This window comes from Cryptomeria japonica, chromosome 8 (assembly GCF_030272615.1).
Source record: "Cryptomeria japonica chromosome 8, Sugi_1.0, whole genome shotgun sequence".
Taxonomy (NCBI): domain Eukaryota; kingdom Viridiplantae; phylum Streptophyta; class Pinopsida; order Cupressales; family Cupressaceae; genus Cryptomeria; species Cryptomeria japonica.
The window spans coordinates 268,852,456-268,879,905 of record NC_081412.1 but is presented as its reverse complement, the minus strand read 5'-3'; the positions used below and the strand labels follow the sequence as shown (position 1 = coordinate 268,879,905).

The window sequence follows — 27,450 nt, the reverse complement described above, 5'->3', positions numbered from 1 at the left end:
AAATACGGCTTCAATTTGCTCAAATTATTCATCTTCTTTCCTCATGTCTTCCAATTCTTTTGCATATAAGACTTTCCAATCACTTTTGCCGGTAGATAATGATGATGATGCATGAAAAGAAGGTTTAGACTTTACAGCTCCAGAAGATCCAAATTCTTCATGCTTAAAAGAAGATAATTTCCCAATCAGAATGTCTCTGTTAACTAAAGAGTTTGCCATTGTTCTCAACTCATTAATTGCAGTTGCCTTGATCATCTTGTAAGCTGGTGGAAGGGTTCTCAAGACTTTGGAAACTATTTCATCTTCACTCAGAAATCCTCCATAACATTGGATTCCCATAACAATCTCATTTACTCTTTCCATAAACACAACAATTCTTTCATTATCTTCCATCTTCAAGTTTTCATATCTTACTCGGTAACCATCAAGTTTAGCAATTTTGATAGTAGGATCACCTTCATTCAGTGTTTGCAATTTATCCCACATAACCTTTGTTGATGATTTATCAGTCAATCCCATGATCTGTTGATCAGTAAGTGCACACAAGAGGGCTTCTTTAGCTCTGCAATCATTCTCAATATTCTTATCCAAGTCTGCAAGAGCAGGATTGCTAGATGCCGGATCATAAGGTGTGTATCCTTTCTCAGTGATCTCCCAAATATCTTTTCCAAGACATCCAAGATGAGTCTCCATTCAAATTTTCCATATCCCATTATTTGTTCCATCAAGTTTAGGGATTTCTCTTCTAAAAATAGTTGCCGGTGGATTAGAAGTGTTAGCTGCCATAGGATCTACTCAAGCAGTTAAGCTTCTGCAAAAGAGGACCAAAACTCTGATACCAATTGTTAGGATAACCGGTGAACAACTGAGAGGGTGGGGGGGGTGAATCAATTCTTAACAGATTATAACATTTAATCCACTTAATAACCTTTAAATAGATTAAGTACCGGTAAAGCAAAAACAGATACCGATAAACAATGCAACTTAACAATTAAACAGATAATCAATGCAAAGAAACCATACCACATAACACCACGATTTGTACGTGAAAAACCCGGAAAGGGAAAAACCACGGTGGGAAGCCTACCCATAGTCAGATGATACTTTTGCAAAAAGTATGTGTTACAATGAGGGGCCTGCACATGCAAGAAGGCACACTGCCTAGAGCGTACTGCTCATTACTAAAGAGTTTCACTAACTACAGAGAGGCAACAACCATCTCAAGATAAATAGATAACAATCCAATAGAGTGAACTACCAAAGATAGCATCTACAATGCCTCATTACAGTCCCGGTTATGCTCAATACCGGAGGCCTTTGACCTCTTCCTTAATCCCAATTCGATCACCTATGATTGACCAAATCTCCTGCCCGAATGATATTACAATATTCACACATTACATTCCATACCATTGATCTACAATGAGATCATACATCATTTTATACCAACCCTAAGACCTAAACCAATTAGGTCGGCCACCTAAAATATAATACAATAAGATCATTACATAAATCCATATTACAATGATATGCCATGTCGACTTAAGACCAAAACAACAATAATAAATCCATAAATCATCCCGAAACATCCCGGTAACGTGTAGAGTACACGTTAACATGATATTAGTCCATAACCTAGATAGGTACCAGACCTATTTTGGGTCCACCACGCGAAAGCAATGTCTTCAAGCAGTTGAAGCACGATCAAAGAACATCTTTAGCATCCTGAAATCCATCTAGAAGCTGCACCAACACCAATTATGCATCCTGTCAAGATTCCTCAGTGAAAGCTCTACCGATTAAACCTTAAACCATTGTCAGTAAGGGTTTACAAGAGGGTATGATAGCATCCAATTACCAAGTCAATACCAACTGACCAAAACATGCTCAAGGAACATGTAGCACATGTAACCAAACATATTCCATTAATCCAAACATGCCGGAAGTGCCCAACAGATAGTCTCTTCTGTTGGTAACACTAGATCTTCTACCGGTAACCAAAACCTATATGCTGGTAACCAACCATAATAGCTAGTGTTGACATCAATGACAAAACATCAATGCAACACATAATCAATTCATCCATAATGCCAACAACAATTTTTGGTATTTAGGTTCTAACTTTTTGGGATGATTCTTTGCTAGGTATTGCTATCATTTGTTGAGTCTCACATTGTGAATTTGGAGGATGCTATAGAGGATATTCATATTATTTGTAATAGTTTTTATGGAGTTGCATCCTCTTCTTCAAATGTTGAGGGAGAACCTTTATAACCTCTTATTGTTTCTCCTCAAGATCATTTGTCACAATTTCATATTTGTGTGGAGATCATTGAGTAGTAGTTGGAGGACTCATCCTTGTCTTTGGATTATGTTCTACATCTATTTCCATGAGATTCTAGATTGCTATCTTCTTCAGTGTAACCTAGAAAACTTGACTTGATTGTGACAAATTTTAGCATCAACATGGAGATATTTGAGTATATTTTAGACACATCACATATTTCATCTTTCTTCCCTCAGATTAGTTTTGGAATGGGAAGACACCATGCATACATTTTTGGTTTTGTTTCTTCCTAAGGGGAAGCACATTCTTTGTTAGGATAAGGTCATCTACAATATTCAACATTGGGCATCTACCTTTATTATAGGAGACTCTACTTTGAGGGGGGGGGAGGGGGGTTATATAGTCTCTCTTCTTCTCCTTCTTATGAGGGGGGATTTTTCTTCACATGAGGTTATATCTTCTCATCTTCTAGAGATATATTTGCTTTATTTTCTCTCTTTTGGAGAGATTTGTACCTACTGGATTTTCTCTCTTCTCCACTTTATGAGATATTTCCTTGTATTTAGGTACCTCATTAGGCCTAGTTTCATTGTGCCCATTTAAGTTATGCTTAAGGGGAGATGTTAGTGTATATATGCATTATAACACATGGAATTAAGCATAATTAGGTGTTTTAGAACTAGAACTAGTTAAATCGCTACCTCTTGCAAGTTTTTAGAAAGTTGACTTGCCACTGCTCCTTGTTAGTGGTAGTCATTTGCCTAGTCGACTCAACTGATCATGTTGAAAATTGCTTCTCTCCTTGCCATGTGTACATATCTCTTTTGGATTAATTAACATCTTGATTTATTTGATCTCATGTGTGTTTATTTTTCACTTTGTATTCTTTATTTTCCAAACTTGTAGGGCATGCAATTTCTTGATTCTCATTGCCCTATTGGTAACAACATTTTATCTACAAGATCTCTTGATTCTAACAATAGCTTCAAGTTCTTTATTAGTGACCACCCTTGCTTGACAATGATAAAGCTTAATATATATTTAATCACCTCTCTTCAAAGTCCAATTATTCATGGGATCGATCCTATTTTCGATATAAAGGTTGTCTAGTGTTGACCTCCCAATTAGCTTTGTGATATAAACTTTTATCTAAATTTTGTATCACACCGTGTAATAACTTTAGATTTTTCTAAACATTTAAAGACACTATTGGAACTTTTCTAGTAGTGTATGCAAATAGACATCAAACAATTTCTAGAAGAATGTGAGGTATGTCAAGACAACAAAGGTGAAATTATTGTTGTCCCAATCCAACTCCAACCATTACTCATTCCCATTTACATATGGGCTAACATTTCTATGGGTTCATTAAAGAACTTTCAAAGTGTGCAAGGAAATCATTCATTATAAGAATGTTAGACCTCTCTAAGTATACCCACTTTTGTACCCTTTCCCATCCATATTCTTCCTTTTTGATTGCCTAGACATTCAAATCTTTCACCTCTGCTACATATTTTCTTCTATTGTCAATGATTATGATCCTTTTTTCACTAGTCACTTTCTACAAGATTTTTTCCAGTGTCATGGTACCTAATTGAAAATGAGCTTTGCATATCACCCACAAATAAAGGGACAAACTAAAAATTTAAAAAGTTCTTGGAGACTATTTATGCCACTTTGCTTCAAACCATCAACATCATTGGACCAAATGCTGGTATAATACTACTTATCACATAGCCACCAAAATGACACCATATGAAGTTGTGTATGTTTAATCTCCATTCTTTCAAAACATACATACTAGGCAACTCCATGGTACAAGTCATATATTCCACCATTTGCACATGTGACACCATTCTATACATACTCAGGGACAACCTACAAATAGCACAAAACCAGATGAATCAACAAAATGTCGACATAGTTTAGTGAATACTTTTGTCATTGACAACATGTTCTTTCTTTGCCTACAATCATACAAACAATTATCATTAAATATGAAGGTTCATCATACATTACAATCCAAGCTATACAAGTCCTATAAATTTTTATAAAAAAATAGTTCAAATGCATACAAGTTGAAGTTTTCTCCCTCCTTCAAGCTCAGTCTAATTTATGATATTTCTTGTTTGAAAAAGGTTCTTGACCAACAAAATTATGCAAAATCTATATCATCGAGGATTGATACAAAAGGTTCTATTCTCCTAGCACCCAATTCCATCATTGGTAGACAATCATGAACGCTCTCGAATCACATCATCATAGAGGTCCTCATACAATAGCACGGTATGTGATCTAATGCAATATCAAACCCCCTCTTTGAGTTCCAACAATAATTTATTCATCTCAAGCTTTAAAGACGAATTTTTTTAAGGGGAAGGGCATATTAAGACTCATAGTTCTAACTACTTTTTTCTAATCATTTACTTTTGTATTAAGAGTTCTAATAAAAAAAATCAAATATACATGTTTTATAAGTCATTTCCTAAGAATGTTTAATCCACATGCATAGAAAGAAGGTGTTCTCTTGGATAGAATTGGTCTTTAAGAAGATGGTTTAAACAAAAGAAGGGGTTATCCATGAAGTATATTATATTGAACATTTCTCAAAGGAGGTTGTATATGCTTAAAATTCATCATTGCTCAATAGGAAATAAGGAAAATCACGAATTCCTTAACTATTCAAGCAATCGAAACATAAACCAATGAAATAATACAATCAAAGCAATAAGGATGTAAAATATTAATCAAAACTCCCTATTCCATGATCACATATGGCTTCCATTGTTCTTCTTTTCTTTTTGGTATGGCGGCTCTCAAATATTGCGCTGGTAACCTGTAAGTGACACAAAGATTCGAAGTTTGTGATTGTTGAAAATGGAGAATTGATCTTGAATTTGTAGATTTCTGGAGAGGGTTGATTGAGAGTGATAGAAGAGGTGGAACTCAGGTGAGCTCACATGCTGATTGATAGTTGAACTGCTGATTTGGAGGTGAAACATAATAGATTGAATAGTTAATTGAGTTAACCAATTGAGAAAAAAACTGATTAAAAGATGAAAAAGAATGATTGGAGGATAATTAAAGAATGATGTAATCAATTAATTGAATTGATCAATTAAAATACATTGAAAAGTTAACTGAAGATTACCGATTGAATGCTTTTTGGGAAAAAAACAAAGTGGAAGATAGAAATAGAGACTGGAAAGATAATTGATTTAATTAATTAATTTAGCATGTGCTTAAACTTGATTTAGATTTTCAAATTAATCTTTGCATGAGATTTAATTCAAATATTGAATTTATTTTAAATTCAATTTGTTATTTGAATATATTTAGAAGTTGACTTTGATTTTCAATTTGATTTTTGAAATCATGCACATGTATTTGAAATTAGAAGAAATTAGAAGAATATGAATTTGAATTTAAATTTGAATTTGGAGAATTAATGAAATTAGAATTTGGGGATTTGGAATTTGAATTAGAAGAATTAATTAGCTAATTAAATAATTTAAAGAAACTATTTAATTATTTAGAAATTTAATTTAATTAAATAATAAAGATTATTTAAATTCAATGATTAAAATCACAATTAATTAAATAATTAATATTAAGAAAAGGGTTAAATGATTAATTGATGAGAGATAGAAACTGAAATAGGATAATTAGTAAGATAATGAAAAAAATTGAATTTAGAAGAATAAGATTAATTAAATTAATTAAATAATTAAATAATTATTTAATCAATTAGACGAATAATTAGTAAATGATCAACGAGACATGTTTAGGTGTCTACATAGGTTTCCCTCTTGAAGAGGCTAGAAACACATTGCAATATATTTCTAGTAAATTAATGATATATTATTCATAGTATTATCTTTTCTAGCTTTATTGTCTATATTTCATGTGTTTTGCTAATTTGTTGTAGGGAGGAATATAACACATGGTTTCATTTTTTTAGCCTATTACACACTACATCATTTTATATCTATGGATGACTTCTTTAATGTCTATCTATGCCACTTCAATAGCAATGAATTTGTCAACAAATTTTGTTATCTTCATCAATAGTAGCTCATAATGGCTTTAGCAACAACTTCTTCAAAAGAAAGATGAATTTCGTTAAGTGATTGAGGTAAAAAGTGATGATGTAAGTAACCTAACTTTGTCTTTTGTCTAGTCAACTCATTTAAAGTTTCTTACCTTTCAATTCAACTCATATCATTCTTAGAAAGTTGCTATAGGTTGTTATTGAATTGATTAACATTAACTTCAATAATATATTCAATGATTGCACATACTAGCTATAGATTCAGCTATGACAATTCACAAATGATTCCTTGGTGGTTTATAATGTTTCTTTTCTTTGCGATATTTCTTTGGCATCTAGTTATCTTCATTCTAACTATGCATATTTGTTTTCCTATCTTAGTGATGTCTAGTTCTACAATTATCATTTTGTGTTGTCATTCTCCTTGCATGATTGTTCATTACTATGGCATGGAGACTCTTACATATCCTTCTTCGTGGATGCTTTGTTAAGGATGTTATATGTTTGTGGCCATATGGATTCTTAGCTATTGTTACAACAATTGGACAATGGCCTAAGACTTAGCAAAAACATAACCAATTAAGAGGCAAAGAAAAAATTGGGTGATTATCTTAATAAATAGGAAGATAAAGATTAAAAATTTGATGTCTCTTACAAGAGGGAAAAGAGAGAATACAAGAATAAAGAGAAGTTGTGAGGCAAAAAAACATTAATCTTAAAATTTATTGTTGAACTATGAATTATATGTCATAATTGTAGGGCATGAGAGAAGGTATATAGACAAAGTTGGGTTCTTATCAACATATTATAACCTCTAAGAGTATATTTCTTTAAATTAAAATATTGGTAATTTTTAACTTCCACATGGTGCATAAATTCGTATGTCTATAGGTTGCTAGGTACGGTAGTCTTTCATTAGTTTGTCTTGCCTAAATTCTATCACTCTCCATTCACATACCTTGAGACTTTTTTTTGTGCCATCTTCTATGTGACTAGCACAAATGGTTAATATGATTCTTTAGTATAGTTTTGATGAGTTTTGGTGCACCTATAATCTTTTTCTCAAGTTCTACAATTTTTTGAAAATATCCATCTTCTAATCTATAGATGACAACTTCATTTTAAACTTGGAAACTACTCTATTCTAGGCTCTAATTTCACCCTTGTCCTTTCTCTGGCTATCCATCTAAACATGATCCCACCATAACAATGCATGCCCCTTCAATTTGATGCATAATGATAAAACCTTCTTAAGGTCTTCACTTGATTCACTCAAAGCACTTATTCAATTATGCAATCCAATCAAGTCTTCTACACATCCTAAGTGGTTTAGAATATCCATGTGCTATTTTTCACCAATCCTAAAAATAGCTCTCAACATCCTCCCTTCTATAAAATATTGATCAAATTCATCCGTGTCCACTTTAGGTGCTCATCATCACTTGAATTTACATCTACTACTCTTTGTTAATAATTCTCCATGGCTTCCAACTTTGTTTAGAGATCTCACATCAAATTCACAAAATCTAATACTCTTGGTGGTCAATTTCTTCTTCCTTTCGAGAGGAATTCCTTTATTTACCACTGTGTTTCAAAAAATGACTTGCACCACAACTAGATTGAATACACCTACCCAACAACCTCTATGTTCAAAAATAGCTTCATTGCTTTCTACATTCCCAATTATGGAAAATAGAATGTACTCCATTGGTTGAAATCTTTTTTATACTGATTGATGCAATTGCAATGAAGGGATACCTTAGACCACATACCCCTTAGAGTTAACACAAAAAATTTAAGATCAATGAAGGAAAATACAAATTATGTGCAAGACTCTATTTCATATCATAGTTCTAAAAAACAAACATTACAACTATCCCAAATGGAACATAAAAAACAAATGATTCTTCACACATGTTGTAGCAACTTTGGTATTCTCTTAAACTTGGCTCTACAAATTCTTGATCTATTAACCCAATCTGATTGACACCTAACATGTGAAGACATACAAAGAATTTACAAAAGTTGGACAATTCATTGTTACTTTTTTTTTATCTTACTTATGTTACCCCATCTCAATCATCACGGTCTCTTTGCAAATGTGTGTGCAAGTGTTAAAGATTGCACTCGACATCATTGATCGACGAATAACACCATCACTCAAGCTACTCCATTATGCAAAGTTGTGCAAACTTCAACTTATACCGAAGAGTTTTGTCCCCACAACATTTATTTTGCTCACAAATGCCAATCACACAAGCTCAAACATTAGCGCAAATATTGGTTTTGGCATAAGATTTCAAGACTTATTGCAACTACAGTATACTAACATGTGTGTGCAAGCCACCTATTCTTCTAGTCTGTTTTTGGCTCATGTAGGTAGTTCAAGCACCTGGATTCCTTACATCACAATGACTACAAAGAAGAGGATCATGTATCAAATAAAGTTGGGAGAAAAAAAAGATAGAAAGTAATTGAAATAACACTAAGCAGTTGTAATGGGTGAAGAAACTCTACAATAAGAAGGATCATGAAAGGGATTTTAGTCTTTGAGATCTTGTCCTCCTTTGGGACAAACACTATGAGCCAAAATGAATGCATAACAAGACTAATTCTTTATGGTTTGGGCATTTCAAGAATCACCATTTTTAGAATGACAATACACACTATCTAGCTCACTTTGGTGTTACACATCTTCCATTATTCTATACTAGGCAATAATTGAAATATTTCATTCCTTATGATATAAAATGATTTTCCCTTGCAATTAGTTATGTTGTGAAATTGTCATATTGTAAATCATATTATGAATTTTCTTATTTTATAATGTATCTTGTGTTTTTTTAATATAATCTTTATGCAGATAGGTGATCTAAGAAAAGCCTAACTGTATGCCCAACTAATAAAAAACTTGTCTACTTAACAAATTAAGGGTTCTAGATGTTCTCTTACATCCCAAGTATTTGTTGCAATCTCAACAAAATCCAAATTTTATATCCATACAAAGGTCTCATAATTAGTTTTCAAATCAAACAACTCTTTTCTTATCTAGTGAATCAATGTAGATTTCGTGTCTCCCATTCTTGTTCATGTTGTGATTTTAAGCTCTTATCGATGTCTTTGCATAACCAAGTAAAGATGGTTTCCAACACATTAAACAAGATGGAAATGACTTAGGATGCAAGAATAAAGCAGAAAATCGTCAATGTAAAGTAAAGTTTTGTTGAAGTGCAAAGTCATCCACTAGCTAACCAAGGCAAGTTAAAGTTGAATTTTGCCCTAAAATAAGTAAGCTCACTAACCTATTGGCAGGCCCAAAAGTTGAATTAAATTTGGTATTGTAGTCCAATAGCAAATGCCAAAACGATGGAATGACAAATATTAAGAGAATTCAATGAAGCAAGCAAACACAAAGTGTGCATTGATACACTAGTAGACCAAAAAATCAATCATTCAAATGTGACACTCCAAAGCCTAGGTGTGTGCTTTAGCATTGACCAAACTAAAAAAAACACGAAACAACCAATGCTATATCACACTTAGGGTGAGACTAATTAAGTTTTAATAAAGAAAACAAAAATCTATAACACCTCAAGTTCATAGTCATGCATACTTAGCCATAGTTTAAGCAAAAGCTAGGAATTGCTTAAAAAAATAAAATAAAAATAAAAATGGAAAAGGGAATGCTTAATTACTATAAAGTTGTTTAGATTGTTTTAATTACATGCTATCGTCCATCCTCTATTTATGGTTTGACAATATAAGTGCAAGAGTTTTATATTCAACAAGTTTTATTGAGTGTATTAAGTGCCACTAGAATATTATATCTAGCGAGAGGCTCCACATTTGTCCAAGTGTTGGTTTTGTGAAATCTTCAACAAGTACCATTGTTTGAGCTTCACTTTTAATAGTTTTTTAAGGATTATATCAATATTTCAAGCATTCAAAGGGCTTCCATTACAATAGAGGTTTTCCATTTCTATCTATGTTATTCATTAGGTGTCTACATTTCATCATAGCAAGACTATGGTAAGGTCCAATGTCTAGGATTTCATGTTTTCCCACCTTAGGGTTTATTATAACACCAAAATTGTAGATGTTATGAGGGACACCCCCCCCCCCCCAAATTGCAGATTATTTTTATCAAATGGGAGGAGTTTTCTTATAATCAAATCACCAAGATTGTTTGACACTTGCTTGTCAAAGTTCTATCTATTTCATTACTTCCAATTCTTGGAATCACCTTTCATTTTGTCTGGCCATTATCCAAGGTCGACACAAAACTAAGGCACATGAATGTGCAAGAGTTGGATCTATAAATAAAATGACAATATGGAAACAATCTTGCAAATATAATTAGAAATAGTGGGCTCACTGAAGTCACATCCTTCCCAATTTCAACTCAAAATGAAGAGTTCATTATCCAATTTTGTCTGGCCATTATCCAAGGTCGACACAAAACTAAGGCACATGAACGTGCAAGAGTTGGATCTATAAATAAAATGACAATATGGAAACAATCTTGCAAATATAATTAGAAATAGTGGGCTCACTGAAGTCACATCCTTCCCAATTTCAACTCAAAATGAAGAGTTCATTATCCAATTTTGTCTGGCCATTATCCAAGGTCGACACAAAACTAAGGCACATGAATGTGCAAGAGTTGGATCTATAAATAAAATGACAATAAGGAAACAATCTTGCAAATATAATTAGAAATAGTGGGCTCACTTAAGTCACATCCTTCCCAATTTCAACTCAAAATGAAGAGTTCATTATTACTTGCACCAAGCACTATGATCTTTAAAAGAGAGAAATATGTAAAATCAAATATTGGTGTCACAAGCAAATTTGAAGTCGATTCTATGAAAGGAAAATTGGTTTATTATTGTACGAGGAGATGCAAGAAATAGACTTGAGATAATGTGGAGGTGTATGGAACCAAAATCTCTTCGAGTGTCAAAAACAAAAAGGGAAAAATCAATTGAAGAGGTTTAATTACTTTTCAAATTGATGAGAACACATGAATTCAATGAAGATCAATCTTTGATGATTATCTTGCTTAATCAAGGGTAGAGCAAGAAGAAACAAGGATATTCAAGCCTTAAATGTTTTGTATCATGGACTTTGCATGTGAAGGTAAAACCTATTTTGAATAGAGAAATTTAATTGATGAAAAAATACAGACAATTTTGTAAATTTGAGCAAAACAAGAATTTCATGTGGTTTCTTATCTGGTCTATGGGAACCTAGATTTATGCACATTTTTCATATTTGGAATACAATGGTCTTTGAAGCACTACCATAGGGTGAATGATGCTTTTCTTTTCTTTTCACTTGTATTTTCCAAGCAATTTGGATTATCATTTGTGTATCAAAAACTTTGATCAAGCCAAAGCAAACATCTCAAAGAAAACAAATAGGTATGTTCAATTCCCAACTTTACTTGTATTAGGGTTTGTAGCTTCGCCTTTTTTCCCTACGCTTCTGAAACACTCTAGTCATCAAGTGATCACATAGGAATATTGTAGATATATTTCAAAAGTACCTTTCTTTTTTAAAGGAATACACAAGACAAGGGTTTGTTTTCCAAAACAGCTTGGTATATAAAAATGTCCTAAAGCTCTTGATCTAAGTGCGTAAGTGGAGAAATTTCAAAATTCAACTTCAAATTAAGGTGTATGATTCTAAAGGCGATATGTTTGACAGATTGGGATGCAAATTCCAACATGTGACAAAAATAGAAGACTTTAGCTAATTGTGTTGATGATTTCAAGTTTAGGAGGCAAGAGTATAGATACATAACTATAAAGCTATTAGCCAACATCCATTTTAGAGGGTACTTAAGGGCCTTTGTATCCAAAATTTGAAGTTATGTCTTAGATTTGTTGAAACATGTATCAATGAGCAACCTTTGGCTGTAGAGAACTGGTATATCAAATAAAATGCTTTGATCCAAGAGAAGACTAAGCTAGTGACGAATGAAAGCAAGAGATATCTGAAGGCAAAGATATTGGAAAGAATATGAGGTGCATCAAAGAATAAAAATCAAATATCAACTAGCCCATCACAGCCTATGTAGGGGAATGTGGTACCTTCTTCACATAGTCACAAGTGCAAGGGCTGCTACTTGAAGATCCATGTGATAGATTCAGTTCCAAAAATCAGGATAGTAGTGCATTTGTAGGAGCAACTTGAGTTCACATCCCCACATCATACTAAGACAGCCCACAATTCGCTGACATGTACACGCAATTATACATCTAGGATTAGGCTTAGTTTACTCCTAAACCCAATCAGGGCTGATGATGTTCACAGACACAGGACCAGTATTATTGCTCTTCTCAACTTACTCTTCTACATTTGTCATAATCTATTTTTCTCATTTGATTACAATTATACCTATTCTAATAAGATAACTGTTTAATTATTAATTATCAAGATCAGATTAAGGAAATTCGGACAAGTTTTTGAGACTTCTGTCTAGATTCAGAGTCTAACTCGTCTAACTCCAACTCCACATCAAACGTTACAGACAGTGGAAGATCAATTGTTCAGTTTACTGTAGAGGCATCTTTTTAATGGTAATTTTTACTAGTTGGATACACCATCAATGTAGGAGTTCTTTCCAAATGCATACTAGACTCTTCATAAAACCATGTCAAGTTGTGTAAAGTTTTCTACACGATTTCTTAAAATATCATTTCAACAGTTCAACTTTCTCTGCATCAGACCTCATTCCAAATTGCTAACTCTTATCAGAAAAGGATAACTGATTGCAAACAACGATGTAGATTGTGAAAATCCATTTTTATTGGTCCACATTACAACAGAGTTCAAAAGAATCTGAATACCAGATAATCAAACACTAGAATAGATATTAGGTACCAGAAAACTATACCGTGAGGAAATGTTGGTAACAAAGATGAAAAAAATTATGAAATGATGATGCTATAGATACATAAATACATAAGCTTGGTCCTCAAATTAGTTATTTTTGAAAAAAATTCTAGCATTAGTAGTCTACAAAGTTAATCTGATCTTTCCAGCTCCCGAAATCGGCGTTCCCAATCTTTGGCATCATAATTTTGTTCTGAAAAATCTTTCTCAGTACTGTATATGATGCGATCTTGCCCAATAATTGTTTGTTCTGCCATATCTCGAGCACTTTCAATCTATGAATTTCATGAAAATGAAACAAAATTACTGAATGCTGGTAGAGTTATCCAAACAACCACTCTAGAGCCTAGTATACAAATGCATTGATAGAATGCAATCATTTGCAGTTAAAACAATATTTTAACCAGAAAATTCTACACAATCCTATTTGAGATTTTTTTTAAAAAAGGAAACCATTTTTCAGTCTTTTTACAAACATTTCATCATAGATATGACCTATACCTTCCATCTGAGAGATGGGTCAGGTGCCTGGAGTGCAAGAGCTCGTTGTTGTCTTGCACGATTTCTCTTGTCAATATCCGCATTCTTCTTTTGAACGAGGAACCAACGTGATAATGGAATCACAAAAAACGATCCTGCATATATCTGTAGAAGAAGAATGCGCACTTTCCATAAGAAACATATACACAATAATAGCAAGAAAGAGATCCAAACAGATTAGAATGACCTGCAAATCAAGAGGCTCATATCCTCTACGGTCATGTTACAAGTCAGAACCTATTATATCTATGTGAAAGACTAGAAGTTTTCAAATGAAGATGTTTTCATAATTTAGCAGATATCTACATTCAAAATTTAATTTTAATCTCAATTCTCTAGAAACAGGGAATGAGCATCAAATTTCAAAGGCTGCTAACTCTAAATACATAGCCTGAATTCATGAACCAAAAGCAGAAAACTATTTAACCCAATCTTTGAAGGACATTTCATTTTTTAAATCAATATCTTCATGAGTTGTTCATGTATCTGACATACATTTGAATGGAAGAAACAACACTGGAGGCATCATAAATAGCTTATCAGACTAATTTACAGACAGAATGTTAATTGAAAAGGCTTAGAGAAAGAAAGAAACATGTTTTCATAAAGTATATCATTACAATTGACCAAACAGAATCATCTATCACCAGATCAAATTCCAATGCATAGTTACTCACGATACAACCACACAAGGAAGTTTTTCAATTTCTAATGATTAGTGGCAAAGATTCAGGAAAGGGAGAATAGTTTTACGTTTTTCCAAGTATCTGGTCACATTACCCTTAACGTTGTTTTGTAGGGAAATGGACTTCATTCTTAAATATGTATCTTAAAGATCCCCATGTATGTATAAAAAATACAATTTAAACTCAAAGCATTTTTTTCCATTCAAAAATCAACTGATGGTCATTGTATGCATGATTAGTAATTTGGGCTCAAATGTAAAGCCATGATTACTAGCCACCTAAGCTTGGCTTGAGGAGAAGTTCACCAACAAGGTATATGCACCGGCCACTGTCAGTAATCAATCTTGGTGACATAAAATTGATGCAACATCACATGAGGAACCACCCAAGTGACACAAAAGGTAAAAGTCCAATGGTTTTGCCTCTGCTTACTCGCTAAGAGAGCTTTCCCTACTCATTCGGGACTGAAAATCTAGGAGCTTGAAGAATGTGTTTGTGAATCTTCACAGATTACTTTGAGAGTTATATTTAAATCTATGATACACGGTACACAAGGATGCATCCCCAGCAGTTTTTCTCATGCACTTGCACCAAGGATGTTTTTGGGGCATGGGGATGGCTCAGGGATGTTTCCCAGCCATCCAAAAAAATTGAAAATTTGCCCAAAATGTTTCCAGGATAGTGAGACGGCAAAGGGATGGCATGTGGACGGCTGGCCATCTCTGGGATGCATCGGCACATCCCTTGATTGTCCCCATGTGGTCACCAACATTTTAAAAATTAAAAACAAGACCCATAGTTGAAAAAAAAACAATTTTAAATGTTCTTTGTCTTCTGCAGCTGTGCAATTTTGCAAAAAATGTGGAATCTGTGTCTTCTTCTATTTTCTGCTTCTTATTCTCTACACAATCTCTTTGTTGGTCTAGGGTACTTAGCTCCATAATCACACTCCCTTGCCTTTCCGATTCACTTTTTACTGAAGCTTTAGACTGGGCAAGAGACTCCTGTTCATTGTTGGGCAAATCTTCAAGATTAGTGAAGATAATTGGCTCTATAGCTAGAGTCTCTTGGTTTGGTTTTATGCGTTTCACTGAATCTTCAGATTTTACATGTTTCACTGTGATAAATGATTTTATAGGTTTAGTACTTAAAAATATATCAGCAACAACTTCACTCTTAGTCTCAAGAGCTTGGCTTTAGTTTTGGACATCTAAAATGCTAGGAATGTTACTATTTGAAAGTTTTCTGTTGTCATTTACAACAATCCAATGTTTAGCATTTGCCATTGAACTGTTTTCCCTTTGTGTGATTTTGATATGGGTGTCAATATCCTCATTCTTTTTTCCTGCAAAAGCATCGATTGGGTGAGCAATCTTTTACAACCAGGAATGCATAACAACAAAACGTATCTTATGGTAAAAGTGAACATTCAAATTGTTTAATAACTGCAAATAGTAAATACATTGTCTTAATTGTTCAATGAAGCTTTATCATAATATACTAAACCATAAACAAAACAAGCTTCTCATCAAAATATCATCCACAAATAAACACTGATTCCTTTATTCATTTCCTTTCCTCACAATTCCAATCTAATATCAAACACTTGTGGCCAAGTTGAGCAAGAACCTCCCTTCAGTTGAGATTTCACTAGGTCACCTAATCTTACTCTGCAGGGAGATGATGATTTCTAAATCCTTTTACACTTGATCCCAATAGCATCCCAATCTATCAAGCTAATAGTCAAAATGAGATTAAAGAGGTTTGAGATCCATGGCAAGAAAAGCTAACATGCAAAATTAGATATATTAGTTCAAAGAATGTTTGGACAATGCCAATATGTCCATGAAAGATGCTTTAAAAAAAATGAGCTTTAAATGTATATGTCAATATGATAAATGCCTTATAAATGTTATCATATGAATATTTGAAACTCCCCTATACTTTAAAAACTTTTTGTATTTTTATATAACCGTCCTCTTTGTTGTCCCCTGTCATCCTGTTGATGTGTATTTTGTACACAACCAAACACATAATAAAATACCTAAAGGTACCTTATCCTCTCTTGAGCAAAGTTTCCCGACTGCTGAAGATCTCGCCGAAGGATCAGTCGAAGCAACTCCAAGGTTCTTGTATGTAGGTTCTCTACTCGTGGATAAGCTCTTTGCGGTACGATGTGATTTTGCTAGAATCACAAGGGGACTTACACTTGATGACTGAACGTCTGATTCGCTTTGAATATTACTGGAACACAGGATTTCACTAGTCTAGACTTTGAAAAAAAAGGAAAAGGATGAGGGCGAGGAAAGGATCTAATTCTGACACTAAGAATGTAGGAGCAATGAATGACCTTTGATGAAATTCTAACTAAATCTTGTTTTGACATCCCAGGACCATCTCCACAAGGTTAGTGCGATCTTCGGAGGAAAACTTTATGATGTTCAAATCATCGCTACAAGCATAGACACCATCAGGCTGATGCATATCAGTGAAGAAGCGACAATTGAAGTTAAGCTTAAACTAAATGATTCCAGTTGACTACACAAGGCAAGTCTGCAATCAACAAACTGCTAGTAGTATGGATATACGAATTTCACCATCAATCAAACACATTTCTTCCACTCATCTAATAACATGAAATCAAATATGAGAAGTATAGAGACCATACAAATTGTTGAATCGACCCATAAATTTCACCATTTATTCAATGAAGTTTTACAAGTCTTTTACAACATCTTGGCAACAATCTTTGCCTTCTCTTTCTATTCTACTTTAATTGCTATTCTATCAATTGACTATTGACTATTTCTAACTATTCACCTTCTAACTATTGACTAACTATTAGCCTTTACAAATGAGGAGCCAGGGCTTATATAGTGCTCTCAATACAATTCAATGGCTCGGATCAATTTGAGATCAATGGCCAAGATTTTACAATGTAAACCCTAATTAGGGTTTGTTACAACAAACTCAATTCTGGCCAATGAAATAATTGCATTATTTGGACACATATCTTCTCTGGAATATTCGACCAATGGAGAACCGGGGTAGGTACATTGAAGTTTGTGTCATTTTGATGAGTCAGGTACATTGAACCTGGACACGCTGAGGTGGACCAATCCAATTGGAGGGATGATGACTGGGATGCCACCTTGTCTGACACTTGCAACTTGGTGGATATTCAATTTGATGATGCTGAGAAGCTCACTTTAATTAACTCCTCTGAAACTGTCTGCCTCTTCAACGAACCCTTGCTTTAACCTCCTTTGTCTTCAATGTGCAGGATGGATGGTATACCTTTCCTTGGAACGCTGGACTGGAAGATGTCGTCCTTGATGATGCTAGACTGGAGAAGGTCGTCCCTGATGATGCTGGACTGGAGAAGGTCGTCCTTGTTGATGCTGGACTGGAGAAGGTCGTCCTTGTCTTGCCCTGGTCTTCTTTCAATTGCAAGACAAACCAAAAGATGATTAAGGACACATAATAAATTCGTTTCAACATAGTATTTTACACCTTAAATCATCAACAAGAAGACATCAAAATGAAGTTTGTTCAAGATTCTTTCTAGGGAAAGGCTCTATAAGAATTTCGCCCTGGACCTTCTGGAAGGGTCAGGAGCGAAATTAGCATTCCTGGCTCAAATTGTTCTCACTTTGCAACCGTACTTGCTTAGATACATGCCCAAGGACGCCCTCATTCTCAACCAACACCAATCTTGATGCAAATTTGGGGCAAAAGAGAGGTTTTTAAGAATTTCGCTCTAGACCCTTTGGAAGGGTCAGGAGCGAAATTCACCTTTTAGGACAAAATCTATCATGTTTCCACTCCAAAATACCTTCCAAGGCAAGCACACACTAGTTTTCCTTCCTCCAGAGCCCAGGGATCCATGCCTTGACCTCTATCATGAGCAATTTGAGTGAAATTGGGAATTTCGCTCTGGACCCTCTGGAAGGGTCAGGAGCGAAATTCCCGTTTTAGGCTTATTCCTCCTTCTTCACTTTCAATTTATCTTGCAAGGCTTAAATAACCTCCCTCCAGTCTTTTCATGCCTGAGGAATCAAAATCCTATCTTGACACAAAGGGGAAATAGTGATTTGATGAATTTCGCTCTGGACCCTTTGGAAGGGTCAGGAGCAAAATTCACTTTTTGCTTGCCCATTCACACCCAATTTGACTTTCTTCACTTCATTTCCTCTGGATTCCCTCACATTGAATTCATTTCCTAGCTTGGCAACATTGGTTTGATCTTCACAAGGCCTAAAAGGTCAAATTCGCTCAAAAACCTAGCCAGGGACAGGACCTATCCAGAATTTCGCTCTGGACCCTTTGGAAGGGTCAGGAGCGAAATTCTCATTTTAGCTCAAAATTCACACTTTTGATGGTCAAACATCATTCCAAGGCATTCCAAATAGCTTCTCTCACCCTAGTCCAGGCCTGACTTAGCACAAAATTTGGAGAAAAGGATAGTTTTAGTGTTTTTCGCTCTGGACCCTTTGGAAGGGTCAGGAGCGATTTTCAAGTTTTGAACATGTTCCTCCATCCTTTCAGCTTCAATTCACCTCCAAGACTAAGGACACATTGCCTCACTCCTATCTAGGCCATAAAAATAAAAATTTTAACTTGTCTTGCAAAGAAAGTAGGTGACCCTAGGATTTTCACTCTGGACCCTTTGGAAGGGTCAGGATTGAAATCCTTGGTTTGGGCTAATTTCCATCATTTTTCAACATCAATTAACTTCAAAAGGCAAGAACATGTCTCCTCGCACCCATCCAAACCATGAAAACCTAACATTTGACTAGACTTGCTAGGAAAATAGGTGATTTTAAGATTTTCGCTCTGGACCCTTTGGAAGGGTCAGGAGCGAATTTCTTCCTCTAGCCCAAAATCATCATTTTTTCAATCCCAATCTTCTTTGCAAGGTAAAATTTCATCTCTTTTCGCCTAAGGAACAAGGTTTTAAGCCCTAGTAAGGTTGAAAATATAGGTTTGGAAGGAATTTCGCCCTGGACCCTTTGGAAGGGTCAGGAGCGAAATTTCCTTTCTTGGCCAAAACCCTCATTCTCCAACGCTTTCAAACATCCCCAAGGATTTCAATATGCCCATTCTCTCTTTCAACATGCCTTGGACATCAAAATTGGGTCAAACACGGAAGGAAATGCATCTTAGGTAGATTTTCGCTCTGGACCCTTTGGAAGGGTCAGGAGCGAAAATCTCATTCTAGGCTTGATATTTCATCTTTTATTGCTTTCCATCATTTCTCAAGGCAAGAATATGTCTATCCTTCCTCCATCATGCCTTGGACACTAAGAACTTGGCCTAACAAGGAAGAGAATGAGGTCCATGAAGATTTTCGCTTTGGACCCTTTGGAAGGGTCAGGAGCGAAAATCATGTTTTGAGCTTGATTTTTTCATTTCTCCAACTCCAAACCACTTCAAGAAGGTAACTAAACATCATTCTCATGCAAGGAACAAAGTCTTAAGCCTAAGCAAGGTCAAAAAGGTAGGCTTGTAAGGAATTTCGCTCTGGACCTTTTGGAAGGGTCAGGAGCGAAATTCACCTTCTTGGCTAGAATCCTTCATTTTTTCAAAGCTTTCAAACATTTTCAAAGGGCAAACATGTCCATTCTTCATTTGGAGATACCTTGCAAATCAAAATTTGGCCAAACAAGGAAGGGAATGAGGTCTAAGAAGATTTTTGCTTTGGACCCTTTGGAAGGGTCAGGAGCGAAAATCATGATTTGGGCTTGTTTGTTCAATTTTCAAACTTTCAATCTCATTTGGGAGCAAACATAGATCATTCTTCATCTAAGGAGCAAGGTTTCAAGCTAAAACAAGGGAGCAAATGAAGTATATAATGAATTTCGCTCTAGACCTTTGGAAGGGTCAAGAGCGAAATTCATCTCCTAGGCAAAAACTTGATTTTCTAAAGCATCCCACTCCCTCTCAGGGCAAGAACATACTAATTCCTCCTTTGTCATGCCAATGCCTAGCCAAAACAAGGAAGAAAACAAGAGATATAAGGATTTTCGCTCTGGACCCTTTGGAAGGGTCAGGAGCAAAAATCATGTTTTGACCTTGATTCTTGATTTTTCAAACTCTAATCTTCCTTGGGAGGCAAACATAGACTACTTTCCTTTCATTTCCACCTTGAACCTGACTTTGGCTAAAAGAAAAATGAGTGTTTTCAAGAATTTCGCTCTAGACCCTTTGGAAGGGTCTGGAGCGAAATTCCTAATCTTGGCCAAAATCCTTCACATTTTCACATCCCATCACCTCAAAACTAGAATGTTGGTCTAAACAAGGGAGAAAATGAGGTTTTCAAGAATTTCGCTCTGGACCCTTTGGAAGGGTCAAGAGCGAAATTCCTACTTTAGGCTAATTTCCATCATTTTGTCACCTCAAATCTCCTCTCAAAGACAAATGCGCATCAAAACCTTCCCATCACGCCCTAGAAGTCAACAAACTTGGTCATGTCAAAAAGCAAAGTGGAGAAAAATGAATTTCGCTCTGGACCCTTTGGAAGGGTCAGGAGCGAAAATCATCCTTGGGCTCAAATCTTGACTTCATTTTCACATTTCCTCATTCAAACAAGCGTTTTTACCTTCATTCAAGCATAGGAATGCGTTAGTTCTAGGTTTTGGTCAAAGTAGAATGTCTTGTGGAGAATTTTGCTTTGGACCCTTTGGAAGGGTCAGGAGTGAAATTTGACATTTTGGTCTCTTCGTCAGGATCATTTTATGGAATATAACATTTAAGTATAAGAAGGAAATGTCACTTATACTTTAAGTTATATTCCATATATATTGTCAGGATGTTTGAGAGTGGTTTCGGACCTCCAGGAGTTATATTGCAAAATCTAGTTTTTGGAGGATTCTTCAGTTTTCCAGACTTAGTCAAATTTCAGGATCAGGACATTCCAGACTTAGCCAAATTTCAGGGCATTTGAAGACCAAGATGACTCACCAACTTGACCTAACTCGGACCTTCAAAGAGGATATTCACTCACCAAGCTTCATTGACCTCCTTGAACTCAAACAAGACACAATTAGCAACGAGAGCAAAACCAAGCCCTAAGGAAGACTATCAGAGAAACCCTAATTCTGGGGCCCCAAAGACTCAACCTAGCTCAAGCAGAGCCTGCTATCTAGGTGATCCCCCTGGCGACACTCGAAAAGCAAAGGCTAACAAACAAAACTCTAAAACCAAGAAAGCAAAACCCCACAAAGCGAAAAAAGTAGGGGTCCCCATTTGCAATGGGGAGATGTGTGAATACGTCACAACACATCCCCAAAAATCGCCTCAAAAAATCCATCACCAAAACGTGTCTTCCCTGTCCCGGAAACTTGGTGGAACATAGAAGAAACACACTCCCCTCATTTCTAGAATATTGGTGTCATAGAGACCAACTTGAAACCTTGACAATAAGACTAGCTGTCATCCTCTTATGTTGTGGTTCCTTTAAGCATTTCGAGAATGCAATTAGATTGCACTATATCACTGTTGCCATTGTTGACGATTTACTATTGCTTATCAAAAAAAGGCAAACATTATCTTGCTAGCCTTAAGCACACCATTTGGCCAAGTTGTTAATACTTTGGCAATGTGTTGCCCTGATTTTCAAAAATCCAAAATTTAAACTTTTGCATTGAAGCAAAGGCCGAACAAAGCCTTAATGTGTACTTTCAAGAGTTTTTAGGATATGTAACTATGTGGTTTCAGTCCAATGTCATCATCTTCGAGTCCTGTCATGTATAGTCTTGTCACCTATAGGTCAAAGCACAAAAACAATTTAATATTGAGAACTGCAAAGCGTTGAGGGAAAGTGAAACCTTTTCATGAGTATGTACTAGATATCATTTTGAGCAATGTGGCAAATTTCCATCCAAACCTAGTTTACCATTGGCGAGATTTTAATGCTTCAGTTTTCATCAGCCTCTGTTTGAAAAGAGTTCAAATCTTGCACTGGGGACCTCGTCATGAAGAAATCTCCTTGGGTTATGCTAACCTAGCATCCTTTAAATTCTGGTTCAAATTTTGGAGCAAAATTCCATTTCAGTGAAAAGTTATGTGCATTTTTATGAACTAGGCTTCAAATGGGAAAATATTAAATTATTTGTCAAAATAATTTTAATATTTTTAATTAATTTAATATATTTCCCATTTTAATAACTTGGGAGCAAAATAATTAAAAACACCTTATTGCTCAAAAGTCTATAATGATTAATCTCTTTTTCAAGGTTAATGGTTAATCCCTCCTCTCATTTTGCGTAAAAAGTTTGAAATGCTTAACCTCTTCTTAAAGGTTAATGGTTAATCCCTCCTCTCGTTTTGTGCAAAAAGTTTGAAATGCTTAACCTCTTTGTCATATCCCCCTCCTTGATCGTTATTTATATATCCTAAATGAAGCAGTTATTATTAGTAATTAATATAATAATTCACAACGATCAATTATTTAAATTTATTTATTAATATTATTATTTAATTAATATCATATTATAAACATAATTTATATATTATAAATTATAAACATATTCCTAACCATAAACACAATTTATATATTTAAAATAATTAAATAAAACAATAAACTAATTCCCAGAATATAAATACAATATTAACAGTAATTATTTAATTAATAATTTTATATTAATTAAGAGTGAGTAATTATTATCAATTATTAATATATTTGGGATATATTATCTGATCACTAATATATTATACGGACTTCTTAATTGTCTAAAAACGAATTAGGGAGAACAGATTATAATGAAAAGGAAGCAACCGATGAGTATTAAAAGACAAGTCTATTGATGAAGAACATTCCCCAACATATTAGGAGGAAAAAAACGATGGATCAAAAAGGAAAGTTTTTACAGGTAATACGTATGATTTAATAATGTGCAGCAAAGGTATTTCATAATGCAAAGTGAATAGACCAGACTTTGGGGAAATTCGTGGGGATATATTCTGACAGTCATAGTAAGTTACAGGCAGTAACATTCTTGTTTTAGGCGGTATGCATGGGGATGTGCTTAATATATGAAGTCCGACAATGTTCTTATGCAGAATTTAATGAATAAAATATTAATAAATTATAATAAATAAATAAATACTGATAGTAATATAATAATATAATAATTATAATAAATAAAGAAATAATGATAATTGTATAATTATTATTATTATGATATTAACGGAGAAATGCTATACAGACAAATATAATAATAATAGTATATAAATACATAATATATATATATATATATATATTAAGTAATGATTTGATTAAACAAATAAATATTATAATATAAATCAGAAGAGCTCTTAAGTTAATATCATGAAGAGGAATATGTTTTCTGTTATGACTGTCTGTGTTTAAGAAGTTGGGAAAGGAGATGTTCCTAATAGGGGACATTACAATTGGTTTGATACTTACATTAAGAACTATGGATGTTTGATAGACGAACAATTTATTTATTAATATTTAATTGATTGGGCTACGAAATATCACTGATTTGATGCATGTTAAGGTGAAATTATCTCTGACATATTTAGTTTGAGTCATAAGTATCTTGAAATTGATTAATTATGGCTAAAGCATCTCTAAACCCATGAGGGGACATTACACTCTTCTTAAAGGTTAATGGTTAATCCCTCCTATTGTTTTGCACGAAAAACTTGAATTGCTTAATCTTTCATCCCATTTTGTGCGAAAAACTCAAAGTGATTAACCTATTGACTAGTTAATCTCCTATGCTCCATTGCACATTTTTCAAAAACCTATTGAACTCCTTATTTTGTAACCGTCTTTTTGAATCTTCGAAACAAATGCAAATGGCAGATGCAAGGGCAGAATTCACAAACCTCTGCAAACATTCTCTTTGTCTGTGCCAAGACGTGGAGCCTTGAACAGAGCATAGGCTTGCCTCGAAGTGCTATGGATGATGATTTTTGTCAGTTATTATAATTGTGTCGTAGTTACATGTGCCTTGTTAGACATCCATGAAAATTGTGGATGCACAGCAAGGCACTTGAACTGTTGATCATTGCTTCAATACATGTACAGGGCTGTGTGTGACCTGTCTGACAAAATGTCACAAAGAAATGTGGTCTCTTAGTGTGTTATGATTGCAAGTTATTCATGAAATGGATTGTTGAGAAAGCTTCAAAAGCTTTCGAGCAAATGCAATTGACAGGAGACAAACAATGGGAGGGCCAATAATGCAAGTGTGCAGTTGGAATGAGAGAACTACTATTTCCACATTTTGGGGTCTCACTACAAGTGTGACATGGAAAACACATTGCTCAGCTATCTGGTCGAGTGTGAGGGTGTCATAGACACTGGTGGAGTGCACATCCGAAAGCTGGTGAGCATTCTTTTGGGTGCCTTGTCTCTGGAGCTTGGTTTGGAGGAGAACTGCATGGAGAAACTACTAGGTGTTGGTGTTTGTTTTATCATCTACCAAACATTAGAATAAGATACCCAAAGGTATTCTATCCTCTCCTGAAAAATCACTACTGATTCCAAGGTCTATATGTGCGACCAAGCGACTTTAGTGGAATAGCTACTCGGGTTGTGTTTGCTGAAAATCTCAAGGGAGACTTACGTTAACAATTGTCTTTGAAGCTGCTGGACTTAGACAGATTTAGCAATTCTAGGCTCTCATTTTTTTTAAGATTTTCTGGGATTTAGACTTTCAAAAAGGGAAAAAGGGATAGGGTTTGAGAAAGCTGATCTAATCCTACGAACTCTGGAGATGGTATCAACTGGGTGCTCTCGGGAAACCACACTTTGCTTCGCCACACTGAGGACAACTACACAAAGCGGGTGCAATCTTCAACGGGTTGTGCTTATGATTGAAATGTTGACAGGCACAGAGGATAGGCCCAGACTAACTTTGCACAGTGAGATGGAAATCATCCATTCACCAAAAGTATGAGCAGAGATACACCGTCAATTAACACTTATCAAATCCTTCATTCAATTTAACAACATGAAAGCAAATCTAGATTAATTTTAACTAAAGTGTTGAGGAAATTGAAACCATGCTAATCATTCAAACAATAGAGATTACAAAGCCTTAAGAAAAAGCGCATATGCAATATATTATTCGAAAATGACCTTCACGCAACAATATGTCAAAAACCTCACACTCTCCAAATGAGAGGAGGTAGCCTTATATAGTTTTTCAAAATAAATGAACGACCAAGATCAAACAATGATCAAGGGCCCAGATTGAAAGCTACAAACCCTAATTAGGGTTTCCCCAAAACTCTATTAGTTTGAAAGAATAAGAAAGTGACATGTGGCACAGCTGCTATTGTCACTGAGGTGAGTGTCCAGTTTCCCCTTTTGCAGATTTGATGTATCTGGACACGATGAGCCTGACCTCCTCCATAGTGACACTTGGCAAGTTGCTAATCTGGAAGTCGATGATGTCCACATCATCAGTACATGTGGCGAGGATGCCTTCCCACTCAACTGGTTGGGCAAGAAAGTTCTCGTCAATGAAGAGAAAACTTGCAAACCTTGAAAGATCGCCCTTATCAATCATCCTCGAGTCTTTGAAAAAGCTTGACTGAATTCTAGCTCTCAGGTTCTCTGCCTGCAAGTGTTTTTCTCGTATACTCTCTTTCTTCCAGATCTCTGATGCTACACAAAACACCTTACTCAAAATTTCCCTGACACTTTCCTCTATCTCAAAGCACTTAGTCTCGGATTTCTTCAGGACTTCAATCTTGGTGACCAAAGCATAATACCAGGTGTTAAAGTCATATCTATCCCCAGCCTGTATGACACCTGCATCCACCAAACTCCGTTTTGATAGGCCTCGGATAACCTTCAATTGCGGAAGTATTTCATCTTGAATTTCTTCAACATCTTCCCAATTTGCAGCTAGGTCCTGAATTCGATTGACTAATGAAGAGGCTGACTCATGTGCTCATACTAAATTTTCTACAAGTATGTCAGCATGTGCCGGAGCGTCTGAAATCCATTCCTTGGCTTGTGTGAATGCACCCTTCATGTCCTCGCAATCCTTCATTGACTCTTGCTGAAGAGGCTGCAGAGGAGTGACCAGTATCTCATGGTTGAGTGGCTGGGTGAGATGGAGAACATATTTCCTCCATTGCTGGTTCTCTTCCTCTACCTTCTTCCTTTTCTCCCTCTCCTGGACTAGACTTGCCTTGAGGGCGTTGCAGGAGTCGTCAAAGTACTGGACTTCTTGGTCCTGGGTAGGCTTACCCAACTCTATAGTGGTGATCTTATAATCCTTTGGGGCAATACTGTCCCGAGTTTTCCCTTCCTTTGGCATAGCTATCTGAACTGTCTGAAACCCTACACTATCCCTCTGAATCAAAGAGAATTTTTTGTCTGGCTTAGGTGGCTTGACTATGACTAGTTCATTCACCTTTTCCAGAAATGCTGTTGTATTCTCTTCAGAATGGGTTTCCTTAGGGACCTTAGCCCTTATCCTTTCCCTCAGCCAATCAGGAATGGTTGACTGCTCCACAGTGTTTTGATCAAACCCATCATCTGCCCTTCTTGGTCTCGTAACTATACCATCGAGGAAAACTACTGGGGGCTTGGGCTCTTCAACTTTTGTGGCTGCATTTGAAACTTGTTCCCTGTCTGGACTTTGGACATCTTCTTTCATTATTTCCTCAATTGAAGGAGAAGGCACTCTCACTTCATTATTTACCATATATGTGTCCATCTCTTGCTCTTCAATTGCATTTTGATCAGGTACAACAAACCCGACACTCAAGATGGAATGACCTTCGTTGGACTCTCGTCTCTCCCCGACAATTTTCTTTCCTCTGGTCTTTCCAGAGCTTCCCACTAATTCCTTCCTCTTTCGGGACCCAACACTCTTTGGATTCCGAACATTGCTTGCAAAGATACAAGGGTTGGAGGACAGAGAGTCATCTACTCCCATTAAATCATAGGTCAGGGCCACACCTTTAGACTTCAATTGTTTCGTCCTCTTAGA

General features: G+C 35.4%; 1 protein-coding gene across 2 annotated transcripts in view; it reads right to left on the bottom strand.

Annotated features, from left to right (window-relative positions):
- Positions 1–13,129: 13,129 nt before the first annotated feature.
- The window catches only part of LOC131072423 (uncharacterized protein At5g03900, chloroplastic), a 272,405-nt gene continuing 258,084 nt past the window's right edge, over positions 13,130–27,450 (bottom strand). For both annotated transcript variants that reach the window (XM_058008564.2, XM_058008566.2), the window contains exons 12-13: positions 13,740–13,883; positions 13,130–13,513 (exon numbers count right to left, since the gene is read on the bottom strand). In XM_058008564.2, coding sequence (XP_057864547.2) covers positions 13,370–13,513; positions 13,740–13,883 — 288 coding nt within the window. In that variant the 3' untranslated portion in view covers positions 13,130–13,369. The remainder of the gene's footprint in view (positions 13,514–13,739; positions 13,884–27,450) is intronic.